Below are 21,918 nucleotides of genomic sequence, written 5' to 3'. Positions count from 1 at the left end.
CGGCTCAATTGGTTTTCCCTGCCGCACTGAGAGTAATGCACTACAATACTATGCACAATATAAGATCGGTGCAAGCAGCGGATGAGTTATTGTTCACTATAGGTGGAGAAAAAGGAGAAAGGGGGGCAAGAAAATAGAGGTAGGATAACAGAAAAAAAAAAAAAAAATCTTAACTAGTCATAGAAAAGACGAGAAAAGAAAAGACGGAGGTGAGGGAGTCTTACACATAAATAAAGGAAAAAAAAAAAATTTAGTTTTCAGAGAGAAGGAAAAAAAAAAAAGAAACAAGAAACAAGAAAAGCTATATAGAATGGGATGGGTAAGGAGAAGGAAGAGGGAGGGAAAAAGAAGGAGTTTTAAGGTTAGTTGCTAAAACACATAATATAGTAGTACACCACACATATGAGCATAGTGAAAACTTCTGGTAAAGAGTATATATGTTAGTTTAACATATTTCTTAGGGGTGACTACTCCATCCATCTATCCGTCCTGTCGTTTTTTTTTTTTTTTTCTTTTTTCTTTTCGACCACTACTAGATAGGGAGTTCACAACAGAGTGCTATCTTCTGGGTTTTTTCCAGATAGATAAAACAAGGGTTTCCCAGGGGGTGGGGGGGGGGAGTCAGGGGCACTGGGGGGGGTTGCAGAGGAGAAAATCAAAAAAGAGTCCTTTTTTCCGTGGAAATTTGGTTTTTTGTTTAATACGGTCACGGACAAGAGCTGTCCTAGTTATAACTGTTTCTAGCAGGGGTATATGCACGACAGAGCTTGCTTTTTGGAGGGGAGCGGTAGGAAGAAATGGATTACTATCTTAAGGAGTAATTATGAGTAAATTATCTATTCTCTCCTGGAATACTAATGGTCTGCGGACTTGCCCCAGGAAAAATAACATCATGCAATACCTTCGGGACTCGTCCGCACAGATCATGGTAATTCAGGAGACACATTTGACCGACTCAGAAATACAGATATTGGTTAAGAGAAATAGATGGATTGATGCCTGCATAAATACGACACAAACAACACATACTAGAGGTGTAGCAATCCTATTTAGAAAGTCTATTAAAGCAAGACTGATTTCAAAAATAGTAGACCCAGGGGGACGATGGGCAATAGTGTCAGCCATAATATTTGGTGCTCCAATAACTATTACAGGATACTATGGTCCTAACCAGGATGATCCATCGGCATTGAGAGCTCTATTTTCACATCTATATTCATACCCGGATCCAATTATCCTAGCAGGAGACTTTAATATAGTTCTAGATCCTGTATTGGATAAATCTCCATCCAATAGAGCCAAAGTCTTGTCCAAAACAAGGGCATACTTGCAGGACAATATGAAGCAGTTAGGTTATAACGATATCTGGAGAACAATGCATGGTCAACAAAGAGGAGTCACTTTTCGGAACTACAGGCACCATCACCAATCTCGTATCGATTTTATCCTGATTAGCCAATCATTAGTACACCAGGTTAAATCAGTATCCCACTTACCCTTTCATCTCTCAGATCATGCAGCAATTCTTTTAGATCTGGAAGGATTTCCAATGAAACGAGCAGGCAATTGGTCGTTTGACCGTTCATTACTCTCATCATCTAACATTATTGATGCCCTTAAGATTGAGGTCCAGCTTTTTCTGGACGATAATATAGGGTCAGCATCTCCAGACGTTAAATGGGATGCACTTAAGGCGTTCTTAAGGGGCCAGATAAAAAATAAAGTATCCTATAAGAACAAAATCTATAGGGAAGCAGTAAATTCACTGGAATCAGAGTTAGCTAAACTTCAAGCAGATTTAATGAGTCACTCTGATCCCAGCTCGCCTACGGCCCAGGAAAAGCAGAACAAAATGACCGTTTTGAAAGGAGAATTAAGCTCGATATTAAATACCAGGGTTCAAGAGAGATGGGAAGCCAGCAAACTGGCACACTTCGAATATGGCGAAGGTGCCAGTAAATTGCTTGCATGGAAAACAAAGACTGAGCTAGTCCGTAATAACATTAACTCTATCATGACTGATGGCATCACAGTTTCCACTGATGTGGATATTAGGAGAACGCTCAGCGACTTTTTTAGTAACATTTATTGTGAGGATATTCAGGTGGAGCCAAAGCAGGTTAAAGATTGGCTAGCGGAAGTGTCTCTCCCCGTCCTGACATCAGAACAAAGTAATAGATTAGATGACCCGATCTCACAAGAGGAAGTTAAGCGAGTTATGGCCAGTAGTAAAAAGGGTAAAGCATCAGGTCCCGATGGTTTGCCATCTGAAATTTATAAAGCCCTATCTTCAGTCATTATTCCTTTTTTGACTGAGCTCTTCAATAAAATCCTCCTTGAAGGGATGCCCCCCCCTAAATCATGGGATAGTGCATCAATTACATTGATATTAAAACCAGGCAAATCAGCGTTGAACTGTGGGTCTTATAGACCAATTTCCATTCTAAATACAGATTATAAAATATTTACGTCTGTACTTGCGAACAGGTTGGGTGCAGCTGCAACAAACATCTTGCACACAGATCAAAAAGGATTTGTAAAGGGGCGTCAGTTATATGAACTGACATATGACCTTATAGGTGCTATCGATATGGCGACAGTGACATCACTACCTTTAGCTGTAATGACCTTAGATGCCACTAAGGCATTTGATAGAGTAAATTGGGTGTATCTATCAGAAGTACTGGAAAAATTCAATTTAGGTAGTAAATTTAGACGCACAATTAAACTCCTGTATAAGAACCCATCAGCATCCTTACTTGTCAATGGTGAACTATCGGACCCTTTTAATATCACTCGGGGAACCCGACAGGGATGTCCCCTTTCCCCACTCCTATTTGATCTCTATATAGAACCTTTTGCACAAAAAATTCGAGATAATAGTAATATCAAGTCCTTTGTGTTTGAAGGGTGGGAGAGGAAGGTCGCTTTATATGCAGATGACCTTCTCATTTTTACATCTGAGTTAAGATCAGCTTTCCCAACACTAATTACCTTGGCTGAAGAGTTTGGAGCAGTATCAGGGTATGAGGTTAATGCAGCCAAGACAGACATTATGGTCTGGAATGATCCTGTACCTGTGGTAGGGGTCCAGACAAGTTCAGTTCTTCGATACTTAGGATTGAATATTTACCAAAACATAGACGAGATTGTTCCAGCAAATTTTTCGCTTATATCTAAAGAATGTCGTAGGCAAATGAAATCATGGTCCAACCTACCGTTATCTTTATTGGGTAGATCCAATTTAGTGAAAATGATGATTTTACCTAAGATCACATTTTTATTTAATACCATCCCCCTTTTTTTTGATCCCAAAATGATATCCAAATTACAAAGCGATATACGTTCTTTTGTCTGGAATAACCATAACCCAAGAATCTCATGGAAAAAGATCAGGCGCCGTAGAGAGAAGGGAGGTTTAGCTGCACCCGATTTACAACTTTATGGGTGGGCTTTTCAAATGTCCCATCTTAGGATGCTATTAAAATCCCCTATAAACTTGGCTTGTGGACACATGTTCGCAGCACTACTAAGAGGAGAAAAAGTGGCTGACCATGAATTTTTGTTTAAATTTGGGGATCCAAAGTTTTTTAAGAAAATAAAATTAAAGGTGCTTAGGGATGCATGCAGAACATGGGTTAAACTTAGTTGTACCCTTAAAAATGACTATTATTCTGCTAAAGCCCCACTTTGGAACTCTCCTGGCTCTCCGAGCTGGTTACTGGATAGTCTTGCAATACCATTACGTGAGGCGTGCTTGATAACTTGGGGGGACATCTTTATTGAAGGAAGTTTACTACCATGGGAGATTCTATGTTCAAAAGTGGGGCCTAGGCTCTCTAGGTTTAAATATCTTCAAATCCAAGGTTGGGCAAACGCAAGGTCCCGTGTTAAAGGTAGATTTGCAATAGGAAATGATAGTACATTAGTGTCACTACTAACGGATAAACCCCCATTTCAGAAAGAAGTCTCATCATGGTATAATATATTACTAGATGAAGTAGAGGGTGAGTTCCTATTACCAGATCAGTTATGGTCCACACATATGACTGGCATTAGTGTTGAGAATATGTGGTATGAGTCATTTAGAATCTTGTGGAACATAGTAAAACCATCGTGGTTACGCCGAAATCATCTGTTCACACTGCATAGGGCCTACTATTCGCCCCAACGCCTGTCAAAGTTTATAGACAACACGCAGGTTTTATGCCCTAAATGCGGTTTGGCAGAGGCCTCGGACTTACACATGTTCTTGGAATGCCCATTGCTAACATCATTTTGGGACTCCGTTTCGAGTTCAATATCTACCTCGTTGAGATCTCCACTAATTTTGAAACCTGCCCTTGTTATTTTTGGAATTTCACCAGAGTTTACTGGCCCAGCAAAGAATTTACTTTTTTTTTGTATTTTGTTGGCAAGAAGGGAAATATGTAAAAAATGGAAGGATCCCTCACCTCCAACACTGCTGGATTGGAAAAGGTCAGTTCTACAAACATCAAAGATGGACCTCTTAAGAGCAGGAAATCAAAACAAGAGAAAATTTTGGAGTTTGCTAAATTGGTAAAGAGCTATGGTTGGTAAAAAGCTATGGTTGATCTTGGGGTTTTTTTTTTTTTTTTTTGGTTTTTTTTTCCCCAAGGTCCAATGATTACGCTGCTTGGCATCCTCTTCTTTCTCCATTTGACTATACCCGATATATTCCAGCACGATGGGTATATGAACGCAGCATGGGTCCCATATGGTTATTCAATGTGGCTATGTTGGATTATGATTCTACTTGCTGTGGAGCAATTAGAGCGGCATACCCCGGAGCTCCTTCCAGTATATCTGAGACAGTAAGATCACTTCCACATGCTACTAGTTGATTACCAAGGGCGAAAATGAGGACACAAACAAAAAAAAAGAAAAAAAAAAATATTAGTGTTGGGTCTTAATCTTTATATAAAGGGTTCAAGATATAAAATAAATAATAAAGGAGAAAGTGGAGAAGTGTGGCTCAATGATTAGAGCGGCAGACCCTGATGCAGAGGTCTAGCCTGGGACCAGGGTTCAATTCCCCGCCTCGGCGGGTCTTGGGCTGAAAATTCCAGGGAACCTGATAATTCTCGCCTCAGTGCCTATTCCAATCATGGAGTCCCACTCTGCAACTCTGGGCAATAGCTTGCTTAATCTCCACAACGGCCCCCACAACGCTAAGGATGCCTGGCCTCCACCTTGGGGGTGCCCAGGAGTGGACGCCTTACAGGGAAAGCCAGGATGGGTTCCACAGCGGTATTCGTACAAGCGCCTTGAGACCCTTGCAGGTGAGTAGTGCGCTATACAAGTATCAATTTACATATACAAGTATCAATTTACATTTACAGAAAGTACAGCGCCTTTGTCTATTAACATGGCCTATAGTAAAGTAAGTAAGAAAACAGGCTTTAAGAATAATGTATAAAATTGTGATTTAATAAATCTTTCTCCAGAGCCAAACCATAAAAGAGTTCTAAACATTTAGGGCCAGATGGACGACGGCCTAAATAGCGGCTCGCAAACTGCGAGTCTTTTGTGTCTCGCAATTTGCAAGGCGCTATTTAGGATGTACAACAGTGTGTAACACACTGTTAGCGATTCCCAATGGGGTTGCAAATAGAGAGGCTCATGCATATTAATGAGACTCTCGCAATTTGCGAACCTATTGGGAATGGCAGGCCCTCCCAGGTATGGTGGCCTGCTTGGCTCAGCAGACCACCATGTGTGGCACTGCTTTTAAATGAAGTAGTTTTTTCCCTAGAATGCAGCCCGTTAACCTTAAAGGAAAACAAGATGTTTATCTTTTATTTTTATGAAACGTTTTCGTTTCAATTTTTTAAGGGCAGACAGTGGTCCCTGGGACCACTGCCTGCCCTTAAAAATATTTTCCCCTGCTTTTGAAAAGGGGAAGGGGTCCCATGGGGACCCCTTCCATTTTGTGACCCCCATTACCACCCTCTTTGCAAGTGTTTTGCGCCCGCAATTGCGGACACAAAACCTCTGTACATAGGCACGCTATTAGGAAGGAAACGCCCCTTCCTAATAGCAAGTCGCAAAATAGGGTTTGTACATACCCCATGCCATTTTTGCATGCGCAAACGGGATCGCAAACCCGTTTGCTCATGCAAAAATGGGCATGCATCTGACCCTACGTCTCAATTTATACTTCACATGATTAGCTGTAACACATACATGCCAGAGCGCATCTTCCCAGGCGACCCACTGGTTGGAGGGGTGGACAGGTCAGAGACATGCAGGAGGGGAATCAAGTCTATGCTCTGGTATATTGTCCATCTGGACCAGATTTTCTTGTGTTTCTGCTGGCAACCTCAGGCCTGGAAGAGCGCGATCTCTGCGCCCATGCACTAGTCCAGAGCCTTTTTCCACACCCCCAATGATGGCGAGGAGGACTCCTTCCACTTTCGTGCTATGTAGTGTTTAGCGAGTGTGAGAGCCAGGAACAATAGATGTTGCTTATAGCGGTTCCCTCCGATCCCCTCTGTGCTGTGGAGCAAGAAAAACTTTGGACCCCAAGGCAGATCCCAGGACAGAACCTGCCCCAGGCATGATGAAATCCCACTCCAGTACTGTTGCCGCGTACTACAGCTCCAAACCGTATGGAAGAATGTTCCCTCCGCCTCACCACTTCTGAGACAGGTCGAGGACTTGATGACCCCCATTCTCCAGAGACGGGACCGGGTAAAGTACACTCAGTGGAGGAATTTAAATTGGATGAGACGATAACGTGCGGAGACAGCGGTGCCACGGTGATAGCAAGAGCCTCTGACCAATCATCATCTGTCAAATCCGGCATGTCTATCTCCCACGCTCCCCTAGTTTTGAGCAGTGTGGTTCTGGCGTGCGTGGTCAGCGTCTGATAGATCTGACGAATCTTGTGGGACCCGAGATCTCCCATTAGTGGGCGGCCCTCCAGAGGGTGGAATTCTGGAAGACTGTCCAGTGACCGTTTCAAGGGGTTCAAGGCATGTCGCAGCTGTAGGTACTTGTAAAATTGTGACCTGAAAGGGACGGCAGAAAGGGACATCCTAATCCCTAAGGCGGTGCCTGAGCAGGGACTGCCCCAGGAACATCCTAACCCCTATAACGGTGCCTTAACAGAATATTGTAGGAAATAGGAGTCCGACCGCTGCCCCGATGGGATCCTTAATCCTGTCGGAAGCTGCAGTCTTTCCCCCGCCAGTCCCAATCTTACCGCCTGCATCATAATGCGGCGGTTGGGTCAGTTGGCCTGGGTGCCGGTGGGACCGTCACTAAAGGCCTCAGGTGGCGATCCCAACGCCATCGTAATCAGGCTCATAGTTCTGAAACATTTATCAAGGAAGAGTCAATATTAGGAATAGTACAGCATGAATTCTCAAATTGTAATTGTGAAGGACTACAATAATTAAATTATTCACATTAATATAAATTCTTACAATAGGTCAGGGCCGGACTGGGAACCCAAAGCTGCCCTGGCATTTTTCTCAGATCAGCCCCTGCCTGGCCTCTGAAAACTGGAAACATTTGCTTGCTGCTTTTGTTACTGGAGCCGGTATTACAGCATTGCTGCAAAACTGGCCCCAGTTACAAAACCGGACCCCTCCTCTGCAAATCCGGCCCCCATCCTCCCAGCCTCCCGGGGAAATGACCGATGCACGGAACGGCCAATACGGCCCTGCAATAGGTCTCAAAACAATTAGCAAAATCAGCATCAGAAACAGCAACTGATCTATCAACTTAATTAATAACACAATTATTTTTCTTTCTTGTTTGGTTTTCAGATAATGGGACAACATTTTTCCTGCTGAATTTGGACCATTACATCTAAATAGGTCTAACACTTAATGAAATATTGCTATCATTCTGAATAGCAGTTATGTAACGTTCTAATTTTGTAGCAACAAGATCATTGAGCATTGAAGGGCCAAGTGCAGTAACATATTTGTTTTCAAGGATCTTAATAAGTTGGAGCAAAGGACGATATTTAACATTAGATTTCTCTCTCTTTTCGGTAATATATGAACAATTACATGCTCAAAAAGCTGTTTTCAAGTATTCCAGTTATTAGTGCTAGGAGTAGCTTATGGGATGTTAAATTAAAAAAACGAATCGCAACAATTGCCAAAGTCTCATGGAATAGTTGATCAGAAAGGGGATGCTTACCAAATCTCTGTCTACTAGCTTCTGAACTAACTTCAGAAACATTAATTTTGACACTAACAGTAGCGTGAATTGCAAGACAAAACGCACCCCATCTGTGCTTATTGCAAGTAGATTTTAAACATTTTGCAAAGCATATTATAACCAATATGAGATAAAGAAGGGTGAAAAGATCATTTTAAGAAATCCAGGATTTTCCAAGCATCTGTTCCGGCTGTTATTGTTATAGTAGATTTAAAGGCATTATGGGATTTAGCTGGGACAATATGCAAAGACTTTATGTCAATGAATGGGTCAAATATATTGTTAAAATTGCCACCATAAATTATACTATTGCTCAATATCATAGATAGTTTGATTTTAATACTCGACCAGAACTGGTTTAATATACCAGGAGCAGAGACATTTAAAAGCGAGAAAAATGGTTTTTGTCCATTTTAAAATCAATTAAAATCCATCTTCCCTCCATATGACACTCCTAGGATAAAACTTCTAATATGATGCTCCTGTGTCATAAAGTAGCAACTCCATCCTTACATCATACAGCAGGAGAGTAAAACACATTACTGGACCATTGCTTTTAAGTTTCCACGACTCCGCTTCATTACAAACTTGTAAAAATTGTAATATTAGAATTTAACTTAGTAAAATAAGATAATTCCTTATACCTCTTGATGGGATTACCTAGACAATGCACATTCCACAAGACGGTGTTTACCCATGGACAGCAAAAGTAATCAGCACTGGGACATCGGGTATTAAAGTCTGTAAAAATAATATGGAACAAGAATTGAGTTGCAGTAACATTATTCCAGAACAGAAGAATAGCTCGTTAAATGAAATGCACAAGTCTTCAAAATGTCAATCAAATATGTAAAAAGAAACGAGATAAGAGATGGAAAAAAGGAGAGAGAGAAAGAGTAAGACACACAGAGACAGAAAAAATGCAGTTCTAAGGAAAGAATCCTGTCCTTAGAAAAACTGTAAGAGTGGACAAATGCAACAAGCTTACAACGAACATGGCGTTGGGCCAAAAAAGCCTACTGAGAATAAGACAAAAGGTTAATGCAATATTATCACTTAAATACAAATAAGAGTAAACACATATTGCAATTAAGTATCTTTCATAGCTGAGACTTCCGTAGCAGTTAAACAGTTTTTGTTAATAAATGTTCCAAGCTCCACTCGGAGGTTAGAGGACTTGGTAATACCATTATAGATAATCTTGAAAAAGCAAGTTTGACCAATTCCATATCTCATCTTAATAGGCATTATGGTGTCTCATAGAAAGAAATTCTTCCTGGCATTAGTTGCATTAGAGATGTCCTAGCTGATAACCAACGCCAAGGAACTAACGAGCCAGCGTGCCAGCGTGTCAAATGTGCTAATACTAACGAGCAAGGGAGTGGGGGAAAAAAAGAATAACACAACTGCCTGATTCCCTATTCTTCTCCTTTTCCACTATCCACTATCTTCATCATTATTATTAGAACTACAATCAAACCATTATCAAAGTTGACTTCTTCACGATCAACCCAATGGTCCTGGTCCTGGTTCCTGGTATTTCGTGTATAGTGTATCATGGTATCCATAGGGTGTCTTTTGATGTAACACAGCTCATAGCTCACACAGCTTCACAAAAAAAAAATACAGTTGTCGGCCACCGGAGCAAAGGAACAAAGTAGCAATGGCCATTAAACATTCACCTACTGAGAAAAAGGAGAACCGGAGCAACGGAGCGAAACAGAGTTAAACGGATGGTGAAAAAACAAGCAACATAGCAACAAATATTTCGGTCTCCTATCTCCCGCACCTAGACGCTCTTGTACTCTTGTACTCTTTGTACTCTTACTCTAGCTCACGATCTCACTGACCTGTCAAACGAACCACGGACACGGGCATCTACCCAATCTCCCCACCGAAAACCTCCTGGCTTGTACGCTCCACCACTCCGTCTTCCTCGGCTTGTATGCTCTGCCACTCCGTCATCCTCAGCATCCCTCGGCATCCCTCGCGGCCCCACAGTAGAATCGGTGCTCGATTCACGCACGTCATCGTCGGCAGGGATCCAGACCGAAAGTGAGAGTCTGAGGCACACAAATTGAAGTCGGAAACAAACATACAAGAAGCCAAGGCTCAAGGCACAAAACGGAGTTCCTGTAGTGCACAGGAGGTGTCAGGCAGAGTCTAGGACTGTGTTGGTGTTGGTGTCTGGATCAAGGAGTAGGGAGCGTGGCAAAGAGCGCATCAAGGGCGGCAGGGGGGGTTGTAACGGTAGTACGCGTGTACCTCCAGGCGTCCTTGGCCTGGGGAAGCGGAAAAAAGCCCCCAAGAAAAAAATTCAGGCTAAAACTATATTTATTTAGCTACCAGGAGAGCAAGGGCACCCAAGATCAATATCAATTTCAGGATCAAGACCAAGCAATAGAGCCACGGAAAATCTCTATCTCTTTCTCTATCCCTACGCCAGTAACATCAAGCCTACACTTACAATTAAGCCAAATAATGGATATAGGGGAGACAGATCCAAGCACACAGACCTTACACCAGGCTGTACAACCTCCAAACGAGCCATCGGAAGCATCAGTAGCATCAGAAGGAGCGTCTGAATCACAAGACGTGCAAGATACTCAAGAATCAGAGATCATCCAGAATACCCTGAGTGCAGGGGGCTCTATGAGACCTAAGGAAGCCCAAAGACGACCCGAAACTAGGGGGGCCAAAGCAAAAGAGAGCAAAAACCAAGACAATCAAGTTAAAGAAACAGAGAGAGACAAACATAAGGATAAGGACAAGGACAAGTATAAAGAAAAGAGCAAAGATAAGAATTGTGAGAAAAATAACGAAAAGGAGCCTATAAAAGAAGGAAAGCAAGGTAAAGAAAGGGGGAAAGAAAAGGATGATTGTAAGGACCCAGTGAAAGATACAGAAGGTAGCGACCACGACAATCGGGAATTAATGACAAAAAAGGCAAAACTACTACAAGCAATCAAGAATTTGAAAGAATCCGCTAAAACCACCGGTCAGTCAATAGAGCTTCAGCCAAAGATATCAAATATTTTTGCCCCGCTATCCAAGGATAGGGTTGGTGATTCTCCCAAACCAGCAACTCTTAGGCCTCCACCCGGGGACCTGGAGGATCGAATCCATGAGGCAGATGGGCCAAACAGGGAGGACCGCATAGCTCCTGGAGCCACGGCCACAGCCGGAGCAGCGACGAACCACGCTGCAAGACCCACATCCGATCCCGGATTTCTGACGCCAGATCACGCTCTGGGAAACAAAAAGGTGAATAAAGCCAAAACTCAACCCACAGGACTGTATGATACCCCTAGGACCTTAAATACTAAACCAACTACCAATCACCCTTCTCCCCCCAACAAAAGCTATAATGCAATACTCTGAAACCCAAGCGGCTGACTGATTCAGATATTTATGAAACCGGGGTCTCGACGTCTAGTGAAATTAGCTACTCCAGCGACGATCATAGCCTTGATCCTTCAACCCCAGAACTTTCAGTTTTCACTGGAGCAAATATCAAGAAAGTGAACGAATCCGGTTCAGACAATACCCCAAGAAAAAAAAATTGGGAAAAAGGAGAGATTGACAAAAAAAGACACCACAAAGTGGTATACGAAGAAACTACAGACCACGGGAGCAACACAAAACAAACAAAATGTATAGGGAAAAATCCAGCTCCGAAATATACATCAGAATCAGACCATCAGCATATTGTCTTGAATAAGACTACAGGGAGTGGTCATAGCCAACAGGGACAAACAAGGCCGACCGGAAAACAAGCAGAACCATGTCTGAGCGAAATACTCAGCTCAATTAAAAGCTTGCATAAAGAAGTAAAAACAAACAACAAGAAGAGTCACACTGCCATACAAAAGCTACAAGGAGCGGTCAAAAAAGTAGGTCTAACTTGCTCTGAAATATCAGACAGAATGGTCGCTGTGGAAACACGTATTGAAAACTTGGAAATAGACGTTGCTAGCCTCCAAACGCAAGGTAAAGAGCAAGAGGGTATTATAAAAGACTTGATGCTAAAGGTTGAAGATCATGAAAACCGTGCTAGAAGAAACAACCTCAGTTTCCTTGGAATCCCCGAAGGTGTAGAAGGAAAAGACATAAGGGCCTTCATGATCTCCCTCCTTAACACAGCCTTCCCTGAACTCCAGTCGTGGTAAATGGAGAGGGAAGTACAGCGCGTGCATCGCTTTCCATTAACTCTGTGCAAGTGAACTGACAACCCTTCGCAATACCCAAGAGCAATATTGATATACTTTGGGAACTTTCTGCTTCGTGAAGCCATATACGATCTCGCTCGGCCCAACCGCAAGAGGGATTGCAAGGGGATCACATTTTTTGCACGACCAAACCATGCTCATGCAACAGTGGAACGGAGGTGGAGGCTGCGGCAATTAATTACATCATTCGAGCAAATAGGAGCTACCACTTTTCTGCAAGATCCAGCCAGACTAAAAATAATTTTTAATTGGACAACATGTAGCTTTATGAGCGAAATCCAGGCTCAAGCTTACCTGAAATAAATTTCTCTCTCAAGTAACCCTAAAACAGAGAGACAACAAAACCCAGCGGGTAGTTAAGATCCAGAAAGCAAACTAAGTTCTGTGCTCCAAACTTTGCTTGAGGGGAAAAAAAATAAAATAAATTTAAGTGAAAAGTGTGGGAGGAATAAAGGAGAAAAGAGACGAAAACAGAATATATATTGATATTCACTAAGACACTGAGTAACTTTTTTTCCCTTCTTTTCTCTTCTGTTATTCTTTTCTCTCGTTTTTTGTCACTATTAAAATTGTATGTAATGTCTAATACACCAGGGTTCAGGAAGCGGGACAGGCTGGGGCACTCTGACCAGACTGACGCCCACACCTGGATCACCTCCAATTCAGGAAGCCTCAAGGGGTGGTTAGGGGGAGGGGGGTAAAGGGGGTGGGTGGGAAGAATACACAAGCGAATAAAACACGGGTAATCACAGTTATACCAGGATACAAAATAAGAAAAAGAAAAATTACACATTCACGCTATATAACTGCAACCAGAAATGAAGAATACAAGGCAAAGACTAGTGTAGGGCTGTACCAAAAACCTAAAAAAATATGGCCAAATCAAGGATTCTAACTATTAATATTTGTCGTCTCAATGATGTGAAAAAAAGACAAAAGGTGGCTATCGGACTCAAGGCATTAGGTCCTAACCTCATGCATGCAGGAGACACATGTGGAAGGGTCACAGCAACAACTACTGAAAACCATGGGATATAGACTGATTATTTCTACAACGCAGGCAACAAAGACAAGGGGGGTAGCCATCCTTGCAATCGGTGGGGGGCTACAGTTCAACAGGTCTACAGCCGATAAACTAGGGCGCTGGGCGATAACAGAATGCCTATTTGGTCAAGGGAAGAAAGCCACAATTTGCTCTATGTATGGGACACTAACAGACGACCCTGAATTGTGGATATTCATCTTAAACGAACTAGCTCACTGGTCACCGCCCTTTATCAGAATCTTCCCCCGGACTGGCAATCAAGGCCAGATTTTTCATATAAAGGAAGGAAGCCAAGAGTTTTCAGTTCACTACAAGAAATATGTACCACACACGGATTAGGGGACTGTTGGCAAGCAAAACACCCTACAGTTCCGGGTCATTCATTTTTTTCACACCCACATAAGAAATTAGCAAGGCTAGACTACATACCGATCTCCATACAATCAAAATGCTCAATAGAGAAACTTCCCCTAGTATTATCTGACCACAATCCACTGATGCTTAGTATGGATATAGAAGGGCTGGGCTATAGTCAGAAACGATGGACTTTTGAGAGAGCCTTACTTCTGAATGAAGAGTATTGTCAATGTTTAAACAAGTGGATCCCAGAGTTCCTAGAGGACAATACGGGGACCGCTCCAATTGAAATAGTCTGGGACACCTTAAAGGCAGAAATAAGGGGAGAGACTTTTAAGATTCTCCATCAACCTTAACCGGATAGCATAAAAAGAAATGAAAACGCTGCAGGATAGACTAGCCAAAACAGAGGAAGATTTCATGAGGGCAGTACAATAGGGGCACAAAATAGAAGAAACACTTGTTACCGTAGCTATCGCAAAAAATAAAGTGCCTAATATTTTTGCCAAAAAAGCAATAGAAAAAGCAATGGCCAACAAAGAACGCATATATGAACTTAGCGAAAAAGTAGGGCACCACCTTGCGGTACGAATAAGACAAGAAACTATGGCAAACACAATTAAAGAAATTAATGATCCTAATAAAGGTCTTACACAAAATCAATCAGAGATAAGAAGTGCATTTCAAGATTTCTATCAGGATCTATACACTGAAACTGATAAAAATCAAATTAAAATTGAACAATACATAGAACAGTCCAATTTCCCACAACTATCCATGGAAGACCAAGAAAGCTTGGCGAAAATTCCAGAATGGGGGGAAATTCTACTATCAATTAATAGCCTACCCCATGGGAAAGCTGCCTGGCTGGATGGGATCCCTTTCGAATTCTATGCTAAATTGAACTGAAGGGAATCATAACAACCTTAATGACGCATATCTTCACGGGGGGCAACCACCAGGTTCATGGGTTAAGGCAAAAAATGTAGTTTTCCCGAAAAAAACCAAAGATCCTACACAACTGGGATCCTATCGCCCTATTACACTAATCAACTGCGATTCTAAAATATACTCGAAATTGTTGGCAACCAGATTGGCGCAACATATACATAAAATTACTTCCCCACGCCAACATGGCTTCATTCCGGGCCGATCGACCACTGATCATGTTCAGAGGGTCATTACACTCTTCGACATTACAGAGGTGGCAGGAGACCCTATGGCCCTAATCTTGTTGGATGCCGAGAAGGCCTTCGATAGGGTCTCCTGGTAGTATCTATGGACAGCACTGTTGAGTTGCGCTAACCGATTCATCAAAGCCACCTATATGTTACACAAACCCCGAAGCGGTTGTCTCAATAAACGGGGAGATGACCGGGAGTACCAGAGGGACAAGACAGGGTTGTCCGTGCTCTCCGTTATTGTTCAGTGAAAAGAAACAGGAGTAGGACCCATAGACCAAACTGGGACTGGGTATGAAGTATATATAAAACACAATGGCCCACATGCATCAATATCGGCTTTTGCGATTTCTAAATTGCGAAAAATAGCGATTCGCAATTTAGAAATCGCAAAAGCCTATGCATGAACATTTTGGCATTTTTTTTGCAATTCGGCAAAAATCGCTATTTTTACCGAATCGCATAAAAAATGCGAATTTACAATTGCGAATTCGCAATTCCCATTCATTCCTATGGGCCAAAATGCCCATAGGAATGAATGGGAATTGCGAATTCGCAATTTGAAATCGCAATTCATCAATGCATTTCAAGGGTGGAGAGGGGGGTCCAAATGACCCCCCCCCCCCCCTGCACCCATGAAATGTACTTTTCAGTATAAGTTACATACACACATGTCCTAAGGACATGTGTGTCTGTAACTTAACAGTTTAAAAAAAGCATTTTTAAACAATTTCGCAAATTACCACGAGGTTCAACTTCGTGGTAATTTGCACTTGCAATTTCAAATTTCGCAATTTGAAATCAAATGATGCATGGCATTTTAGAAATCGCAAAATTGCGATTTCTGAAATGCTATCGCAATTTTAGAAATCGCAAAAAAGTTGCGATTTCTAAAAAAGCATGATGCATCTCAAAAAGCATTTTTGTAATCGCAAACTGCCGATTTTAAGGAATCGCACTGTTTGCGACCCTAAAAATGCTTGATGCATGTGGGCCAAAGTCCCAATAGGTAACAAATTGACAGGCAATTAAGTTGTGCATGCAAAAAGCATTACATATGAAGGAAACAAGGAGGCTCAATTAGTTAGTACATGGCTTGTAATTCACCAATTTTTTGAGATATTTACACATGGGAATACAGTTGAAACCAGCACTGTACAAGAAAAATCATGTACCAACCCAAGAAGCACTTGGTGACAAGGTGATATGTACAAGTGAAAGGTGACGATGCAAGTGAAGGGGGTGAACAGCATGGTGGTCATGTGCTTATACTGCTACATAGCGATTTTGTATGTAAAATCAAGGAGGGGAGAAAATGAAAATGTGACGGTAAAGATTTGATAAAAAAAAAGAGATGTCCTAGGAGATGAAAATATATTGACCAGGCCAACTGAGTTTTTCTTGGCTTTGGCTGCCTTAGCTTCTTGGAGTGGCTCTAAAAGTTCTATAAAAGAGCACAATGATATCTCTAAGTTTCTTTAGACGATGAGAACTCCATCTGGACTCTTTGGATATTTAAGATAGTAGATGTGGGCAGTCCAGTTAAATCGAGAAGAAATTTCTTCAACAATGTAAATGTAAATGTACATGAATTTATATAGCGCAAATCACCACTGGTTTCTAAGCGCTTGCTTAGGGAACCCGTCCTGGTATTCCCCTGTGAGATAACCCCGGCAGGGTATTCGCAAGGTGAAAGCCAGGCATCACGCCGCGAGGGGCCGTTGTGGAGATTAAGCAAGCTATTGCCCAGAGTCGCAGAGTGTGAACCCGTGAATCGAGTAGGCACCGGAGCGAGAATTGTCAAGTCCATGGACATTTTAGGACTCAAGACCCCGCCGAGCCGGGAATTGAACTCTGGTCCCGGGCTGACCTCTGCTTCCAGGTCTGCCTCCTCTAACCAGTGAGCCACACTTCTCCACAATGCAAACCTTCATCACCGTTAGGCGCCCATGTAATCTTAACTGTTACATCTAGTGCAGTTTTCAAGGTCTTTTGTGTGAAGCTACAAATCTCGAATGTCTATTTCTAGCCAAGACGTTTTGCAGAAACATCCTGAATGTCACTAATGCGTTGCTTCAAGTCTTTAAATCTGTTTCCTTTGATACCTAGCTGTCCTCAATAGATTAACATTTTATCATTGTTAGCTCTCATAAACGGCGGCTATAAAGCTTTTATTTCATTTAAAATTCTGTCAAGCAGTGGATTATCAGATGCAGAAAAGAGGGTGGGTGATCATTTGTTTTGCCCATTTAGATTTGGCTATAGTAGCAGGTTGACCTTTGATGTTTTAGCTGTCATTGGAAGACAATTTGACATTTTGACTTTTAGACTTCTAAAATCTATTGAGAGTTTTGGATCCTCCTCCCGATACATCTAGTGTTGAGCTAACTGATGCCAACAGGACTTATAACTTCCAAATGGCCTGATATTCCACTTCATTTAATATGAAGCAATATGAAAAGATTAGATCTGCATAAATGAGAGACACAGCAGTCTTCTTATAAAGAGTAATATAGAAAAGGTCACAGTGGCACATAGTAGTAATTCATCTTAAATCCAAATCCAACAAAAAGTCTGTGGTTATGTATACGTTAGTCTAGTATGAAAAAAAGGCAGTCTGGGAATATTGGATAGGCATCCAACAAAGACTAATAGGAGACATATGCATTGATTTAATAGCAGATTTAATGTTTTTCATCTGAGAAACAAAATGGTTCCAGTTTAAAGGGAACAGAATCATTGTTCGAAAATTATTTAGACTGTAGAGTGGCCTATGGTTTACAGTCAAAAAGTAAAATCATCAGGAAGCAAGCTAATATTTTAAAATAAAGAGTAAACCAATTTGATGGTTTCATCTATGATTTAGTTTTCTTTCATGTGCGATATCCTAAATTGCTGCCATCCGCCCAACAGTACTCCAATAAGAACAACAGTCTTTCAACGATGCATGGCCTCCTAGTTGGGCTTTGCCAGATAATTACGTACTTGTATATACATACATACATACATACATGAACTCCCTGTTGAAATGATACCATATGTTGTGTCACAGAGAAAATCTGTTTGGATTGATGAATGGTCAGGTTACCACCTGAAGAAAGGAGTCTTCTTAACAAAAGCCTATCTCTAGTCTAGGATAGTTGGAAAAGAGCCTATTGGTATTTAGCACCCACTAAGCTCCCTTTAGTACAAACTAACCTACGTATGTGGAATAGAGTAGTCTTTTCAGTATATACCACACATCCAGGGGGTCAGGCAGGCTTGTCAAACTCCATGTCTGTAAATTTGCTGGACTCTGCCTAAGGCAGTATTGCCCATACTTTACTGCCCATGTAGAGGATATGTGCAACGTAGGAGTTTGTGGGGTTTGTTATTCCCTCATGGTCCAAAACCATGTGTTGAGAGTCAAACTCGGGCCATTTGGTCTTCTCATGTGATGGGGGAAAAAATGAATATACAACTGATCCTAGGACTCCACATATCTGCAATTTCTAATGAGTTAAATATATTGGCTTATAGCACAGCATTTTATGGCTTCGCATGGGGAAACAGGGTCTGCATTTTGTGCTGTCTTTGCCGCAATTAAAGGTGAAAGCACACCATGTGTTCGCTAGATTCAATTTTGCAAGACTCTTGCCTAGTGAAATCTTTCTGGAGCCTGTTAATAGGTGTCATGACACTGCACTGCAGTACTCCCCTTCAGCCAATACCCTGTCCAGATTCTTGTGGTTCAGTGTTCTTGTAGGAAGGATAAAATAGGTTGATCAAGGACTGTTTGCTTACCTCCTCATTGTGATCATGCAACACAACAGAATGGTATATTTTAAAGGGGCAGTGCTGCTCCATGATTCGGGTACACTGTCACTGACTAATGTTGAATTTTCTCTCTCTGTTTATTCTTTTTTTGCTCATACAGGGTGAAGAACCAAGGATCTGACTAGTTTGTGTCTGGCCGTAGTCTGTCATCATGGGGGAACTCTTCAGAAGTGAAGAGATGACCCTGGCGCAGCTCTTTCTCCAGTCGGAAGCTGCATACTGCTGCGTCAGCGAATTGGGGGAACTGGGAAAGGTTCAGTTCCGCGATGTAAGTTATTCTCATCTTGTGTGTGTTGGGTGGAACTGAACCAGGGTCTTCAAGCTAGGTGTGTAAAGTGATATATCTGAAAACCTACTCTCTATTTTTTAAGGCATTTGAAGATGAACTATTATATTAAGAGACCACATTTTAGAAATCGGTGTACCCTAGTAAAATTCATTGTATGTAAATCTAGCTAACTTAGCTACCTGCCTTTGTGTCCCCCGGGTTAAACCAGGGTTTTACTTTGCTGCTAGGAATTGCTGGCTTATGAAACGTGTAGATTGAAGTTTTAATTAAAGTTTCACTCATTGTCTCGGATGAATGGTCGTGGGAAAACCCCCGTGCATGGCACAATTCTGAATGTTTATAAAGAAGCAAAAATGCTGTAGAAAAGAAATAAAAACTGGATCGCATACCCCTTTTAATTAGGTGGTTGGAGATATAACAGGCATGGTTTCTGGCCGGATTTTGCCATTTTATTTAAAGGACTTGCCCTAAATTTATGTAATTGGTCAGAAATTACAGCTTTTGGATGTAGCCTTGAAGTCTCTTTTTGTCTTTAACAAAAAATAAAGGACTGTGACGGAAACTGTCTCCATCTATCATCAGCTATACGTATCCTTCAGAAATTAAGTTTGCTACTTCTAAAATGCTGCCAGGTGTACTGCTTTTGCTGTTTATGGTCTACACAGCAAACTTACTTTGGCGAGTTTGTTGTGCGGTAGAAGCCGTGTAATGTATGACAGCGGCTTGTTCTGTCCACATTGAAATACAGGACTCGTGATGGGATGGCTGAGGCGGCTGGAAGGAATGGCGCTTTGGTATTAATATTTTTGGGTTAAAATAATGCTGTGCCACCTTTCTCTCTTTGCAGTTGAACCCAGATGTCAATGTTTTCCAACGTAAGTTCGTTAATGAAGTCCGAAGGTGCGAAGAAATGGACCGCAAGCTAAGTAAGTTTACCTTTCTTGCCACGTGAAGTGTTCTCGTCTTGCCCCGCGGGCTGATTTACACCACAGTCCACACTCAACAGACTTCAAATCATTCAAAACTGCGCGGCAAGAATCCTTCTCGACATCCCTCGCCGAGTCTCAGTCAAAGCCAGATTGAAGGATCTCCATATATATATATATATAATACAGCAAGTAACATTACACTTACAATGAACCAGTACTATTGGCTTTGTCAGTGATTGTTAGTTGCATAGCATAAATAGGCAACAACTATGGCTTTGTAGTTATAGCATATTGACAATTCTTCAGTTCTGAAATGGTGAGATTGTGAAAGAGCCATAACGAGTCTCTTTGAAGTTACATAAAATTCCTTGAAGGGTGGTACTGCTGCAAAGTTAAGATGGATGTTTTTCATCCTGAGGAATGGAGAGCCCTATAGGGACCTTCTCAGCACCTGCTTTTTAGAACTGCCGGTGTTGAGCCCCAGAGGGACCCGGCCCACTTAAAGCCCTGCACCACGGCCATACTAAAATTGATCGAACCCTGAAGTTCTGTTTTGGCCCCGCAATACTGGAACTATTTTGAGAGTAGACGTGCTGAAATCATATTTTCAAACTGCAAAATGCGAGCCAGCAGTAACAGCGCTTCAGTATACTGTGAGGCTGGGTGTTTTCCCAGCACCCCTGCCAACCAGTACTTCCAGTTCTACTGCTTTGTCCCATGTTCTGACTAGGTCTGTGTGAAATTTTTATTACAGTAGCAAAAGTCCCTATTTCCCATTTAATTTTGCATAACTTAAAGGGCTTTCCTGCCCGTGTTTTGAGAGGATTTAAAATGCGAGGTGCGTACTCACTTTTGCAAAATGTTCATTAAATTTTGAAAAACCAATTGCACACCCACGATCCTGACCTGTGCAGTTGTCTAGGTATTGATTTGTGCTGTATGTTCGAGAGCAAATTAAGTGCACTTACTGTGCATAAAGGTTCCAGTTTGCAATGCGTTTGTGGTTCGGTATACTAACACTGAGATGCAAGTATGAATTCTATTTGTTTTGAGACCCACACCCAGTCCTCCCTCATCTGGATATTTATTATTCATGATTCAGAGATCACAAACCTGTATGATTGTGAGAACAATTCGGACTATTTCAGGCCTCCAAAGCTATAAGATTGGCGTGGACGGCAGGTAATAGTCATTTTTAATGTATATTGAATTAATAATGAACTGTTGTTGTGGTCATCTCTAAATTAGCCAGGCAGCGCCCCCTTGTGGCAGACAAGTGCAGGTGCCACGCACCGGAAACCACCGGCTCAAATTAAGCACTGAACATGCAGGCAGAGTATCACCCATTGCTCTGTTTTGGTGTCACTTCAGACATACTGGACAATAGATATCCTAGTCTATTTTGTGATCATCATACGGTTTATTTTATTCTCTGTCTTTCATAGTTGAGGATAGGATTTGCGCATAATGGTATATGTAAGTCAGCCTCCGGAACAGAGGATTTCCTGTAAGTTTGTGACTCCTGAACTACAACGTAGAAGTAACTAACAAACTTAATGTGAGCCCCTTGGTGATGGAGCTCCTTCCCGAAGTGCACTGGGCCACTCACAATGCACATTAAAATTATTGCTTTATAAAGTAACCCGATATTTAACTATTAACTATTCAAAATAAAATAATTCATTTAATGTTTATAAAGCGAACCAGTTGTAATTGATTAAAGATCTGTTGTCTATTGTTTGTGAAGTCTTAACACAAAGCAGCGCAATGGGTGACGCTCTGTTTGTAAGACAAGAATGATTATGAGGCAGTTCTGGTGGCCCTAGGCGTGGGGTTCGTCGACCACTTGTAAACAGTGGAGTGCCGCATGTTT

General features: G+C 41.8%; 1 protein-coding gene across 6 annotated transcripts in view; it reads left to right on the top strand.

The window, feature by feature from the left end:
- The window catches only part of ATP6V0A1 (ATPase H+ transporting V0 subunit a1), a 260,245-nt gene that overhangs the window by 37,810 nt on the left and 200,517 nt on the right, over window positions 1-21,918 (top strand). For all 6 annotated transcript variants that reach the window (XM_086924114.1, XM_086924113.1, XM_086924110.1 and 3 more), the window contains exons 2-3: window positions 18,928-19,095; window positions 19,964-20,042. In XM_086924114.1, the coding sequence (XP_086780240.1) occupies window positions 18,979-19,095; window positions 19,964-20,042 (196 nt within the window). In that variant the 5' untranslated portion in view covers window positions 18,928-18,978. The remainder of the gene's footprint in view (window positions 1-18,927; window positions 19,096-19,963; window positions 20,043-21,918) is intronic.

The sequence above is a fragment of the Lissotriton vulgaris genome, chromosome 5 (assembly GCF_964263255.1).
Source record: "Lissotriton vulgaris chromosome 5, aLisVul1.2, whole genome shotgun sequence".
Taxonomy (NCBI): Eukaryota; Metazoa; Chordata; class Amphibia; order Caudata; family Salamandridae; genus Lissotriton; species Lissotriton vulgaris.
This window is presented reverse-complemented; position numbering and strand designations above follow the sequence as displayed.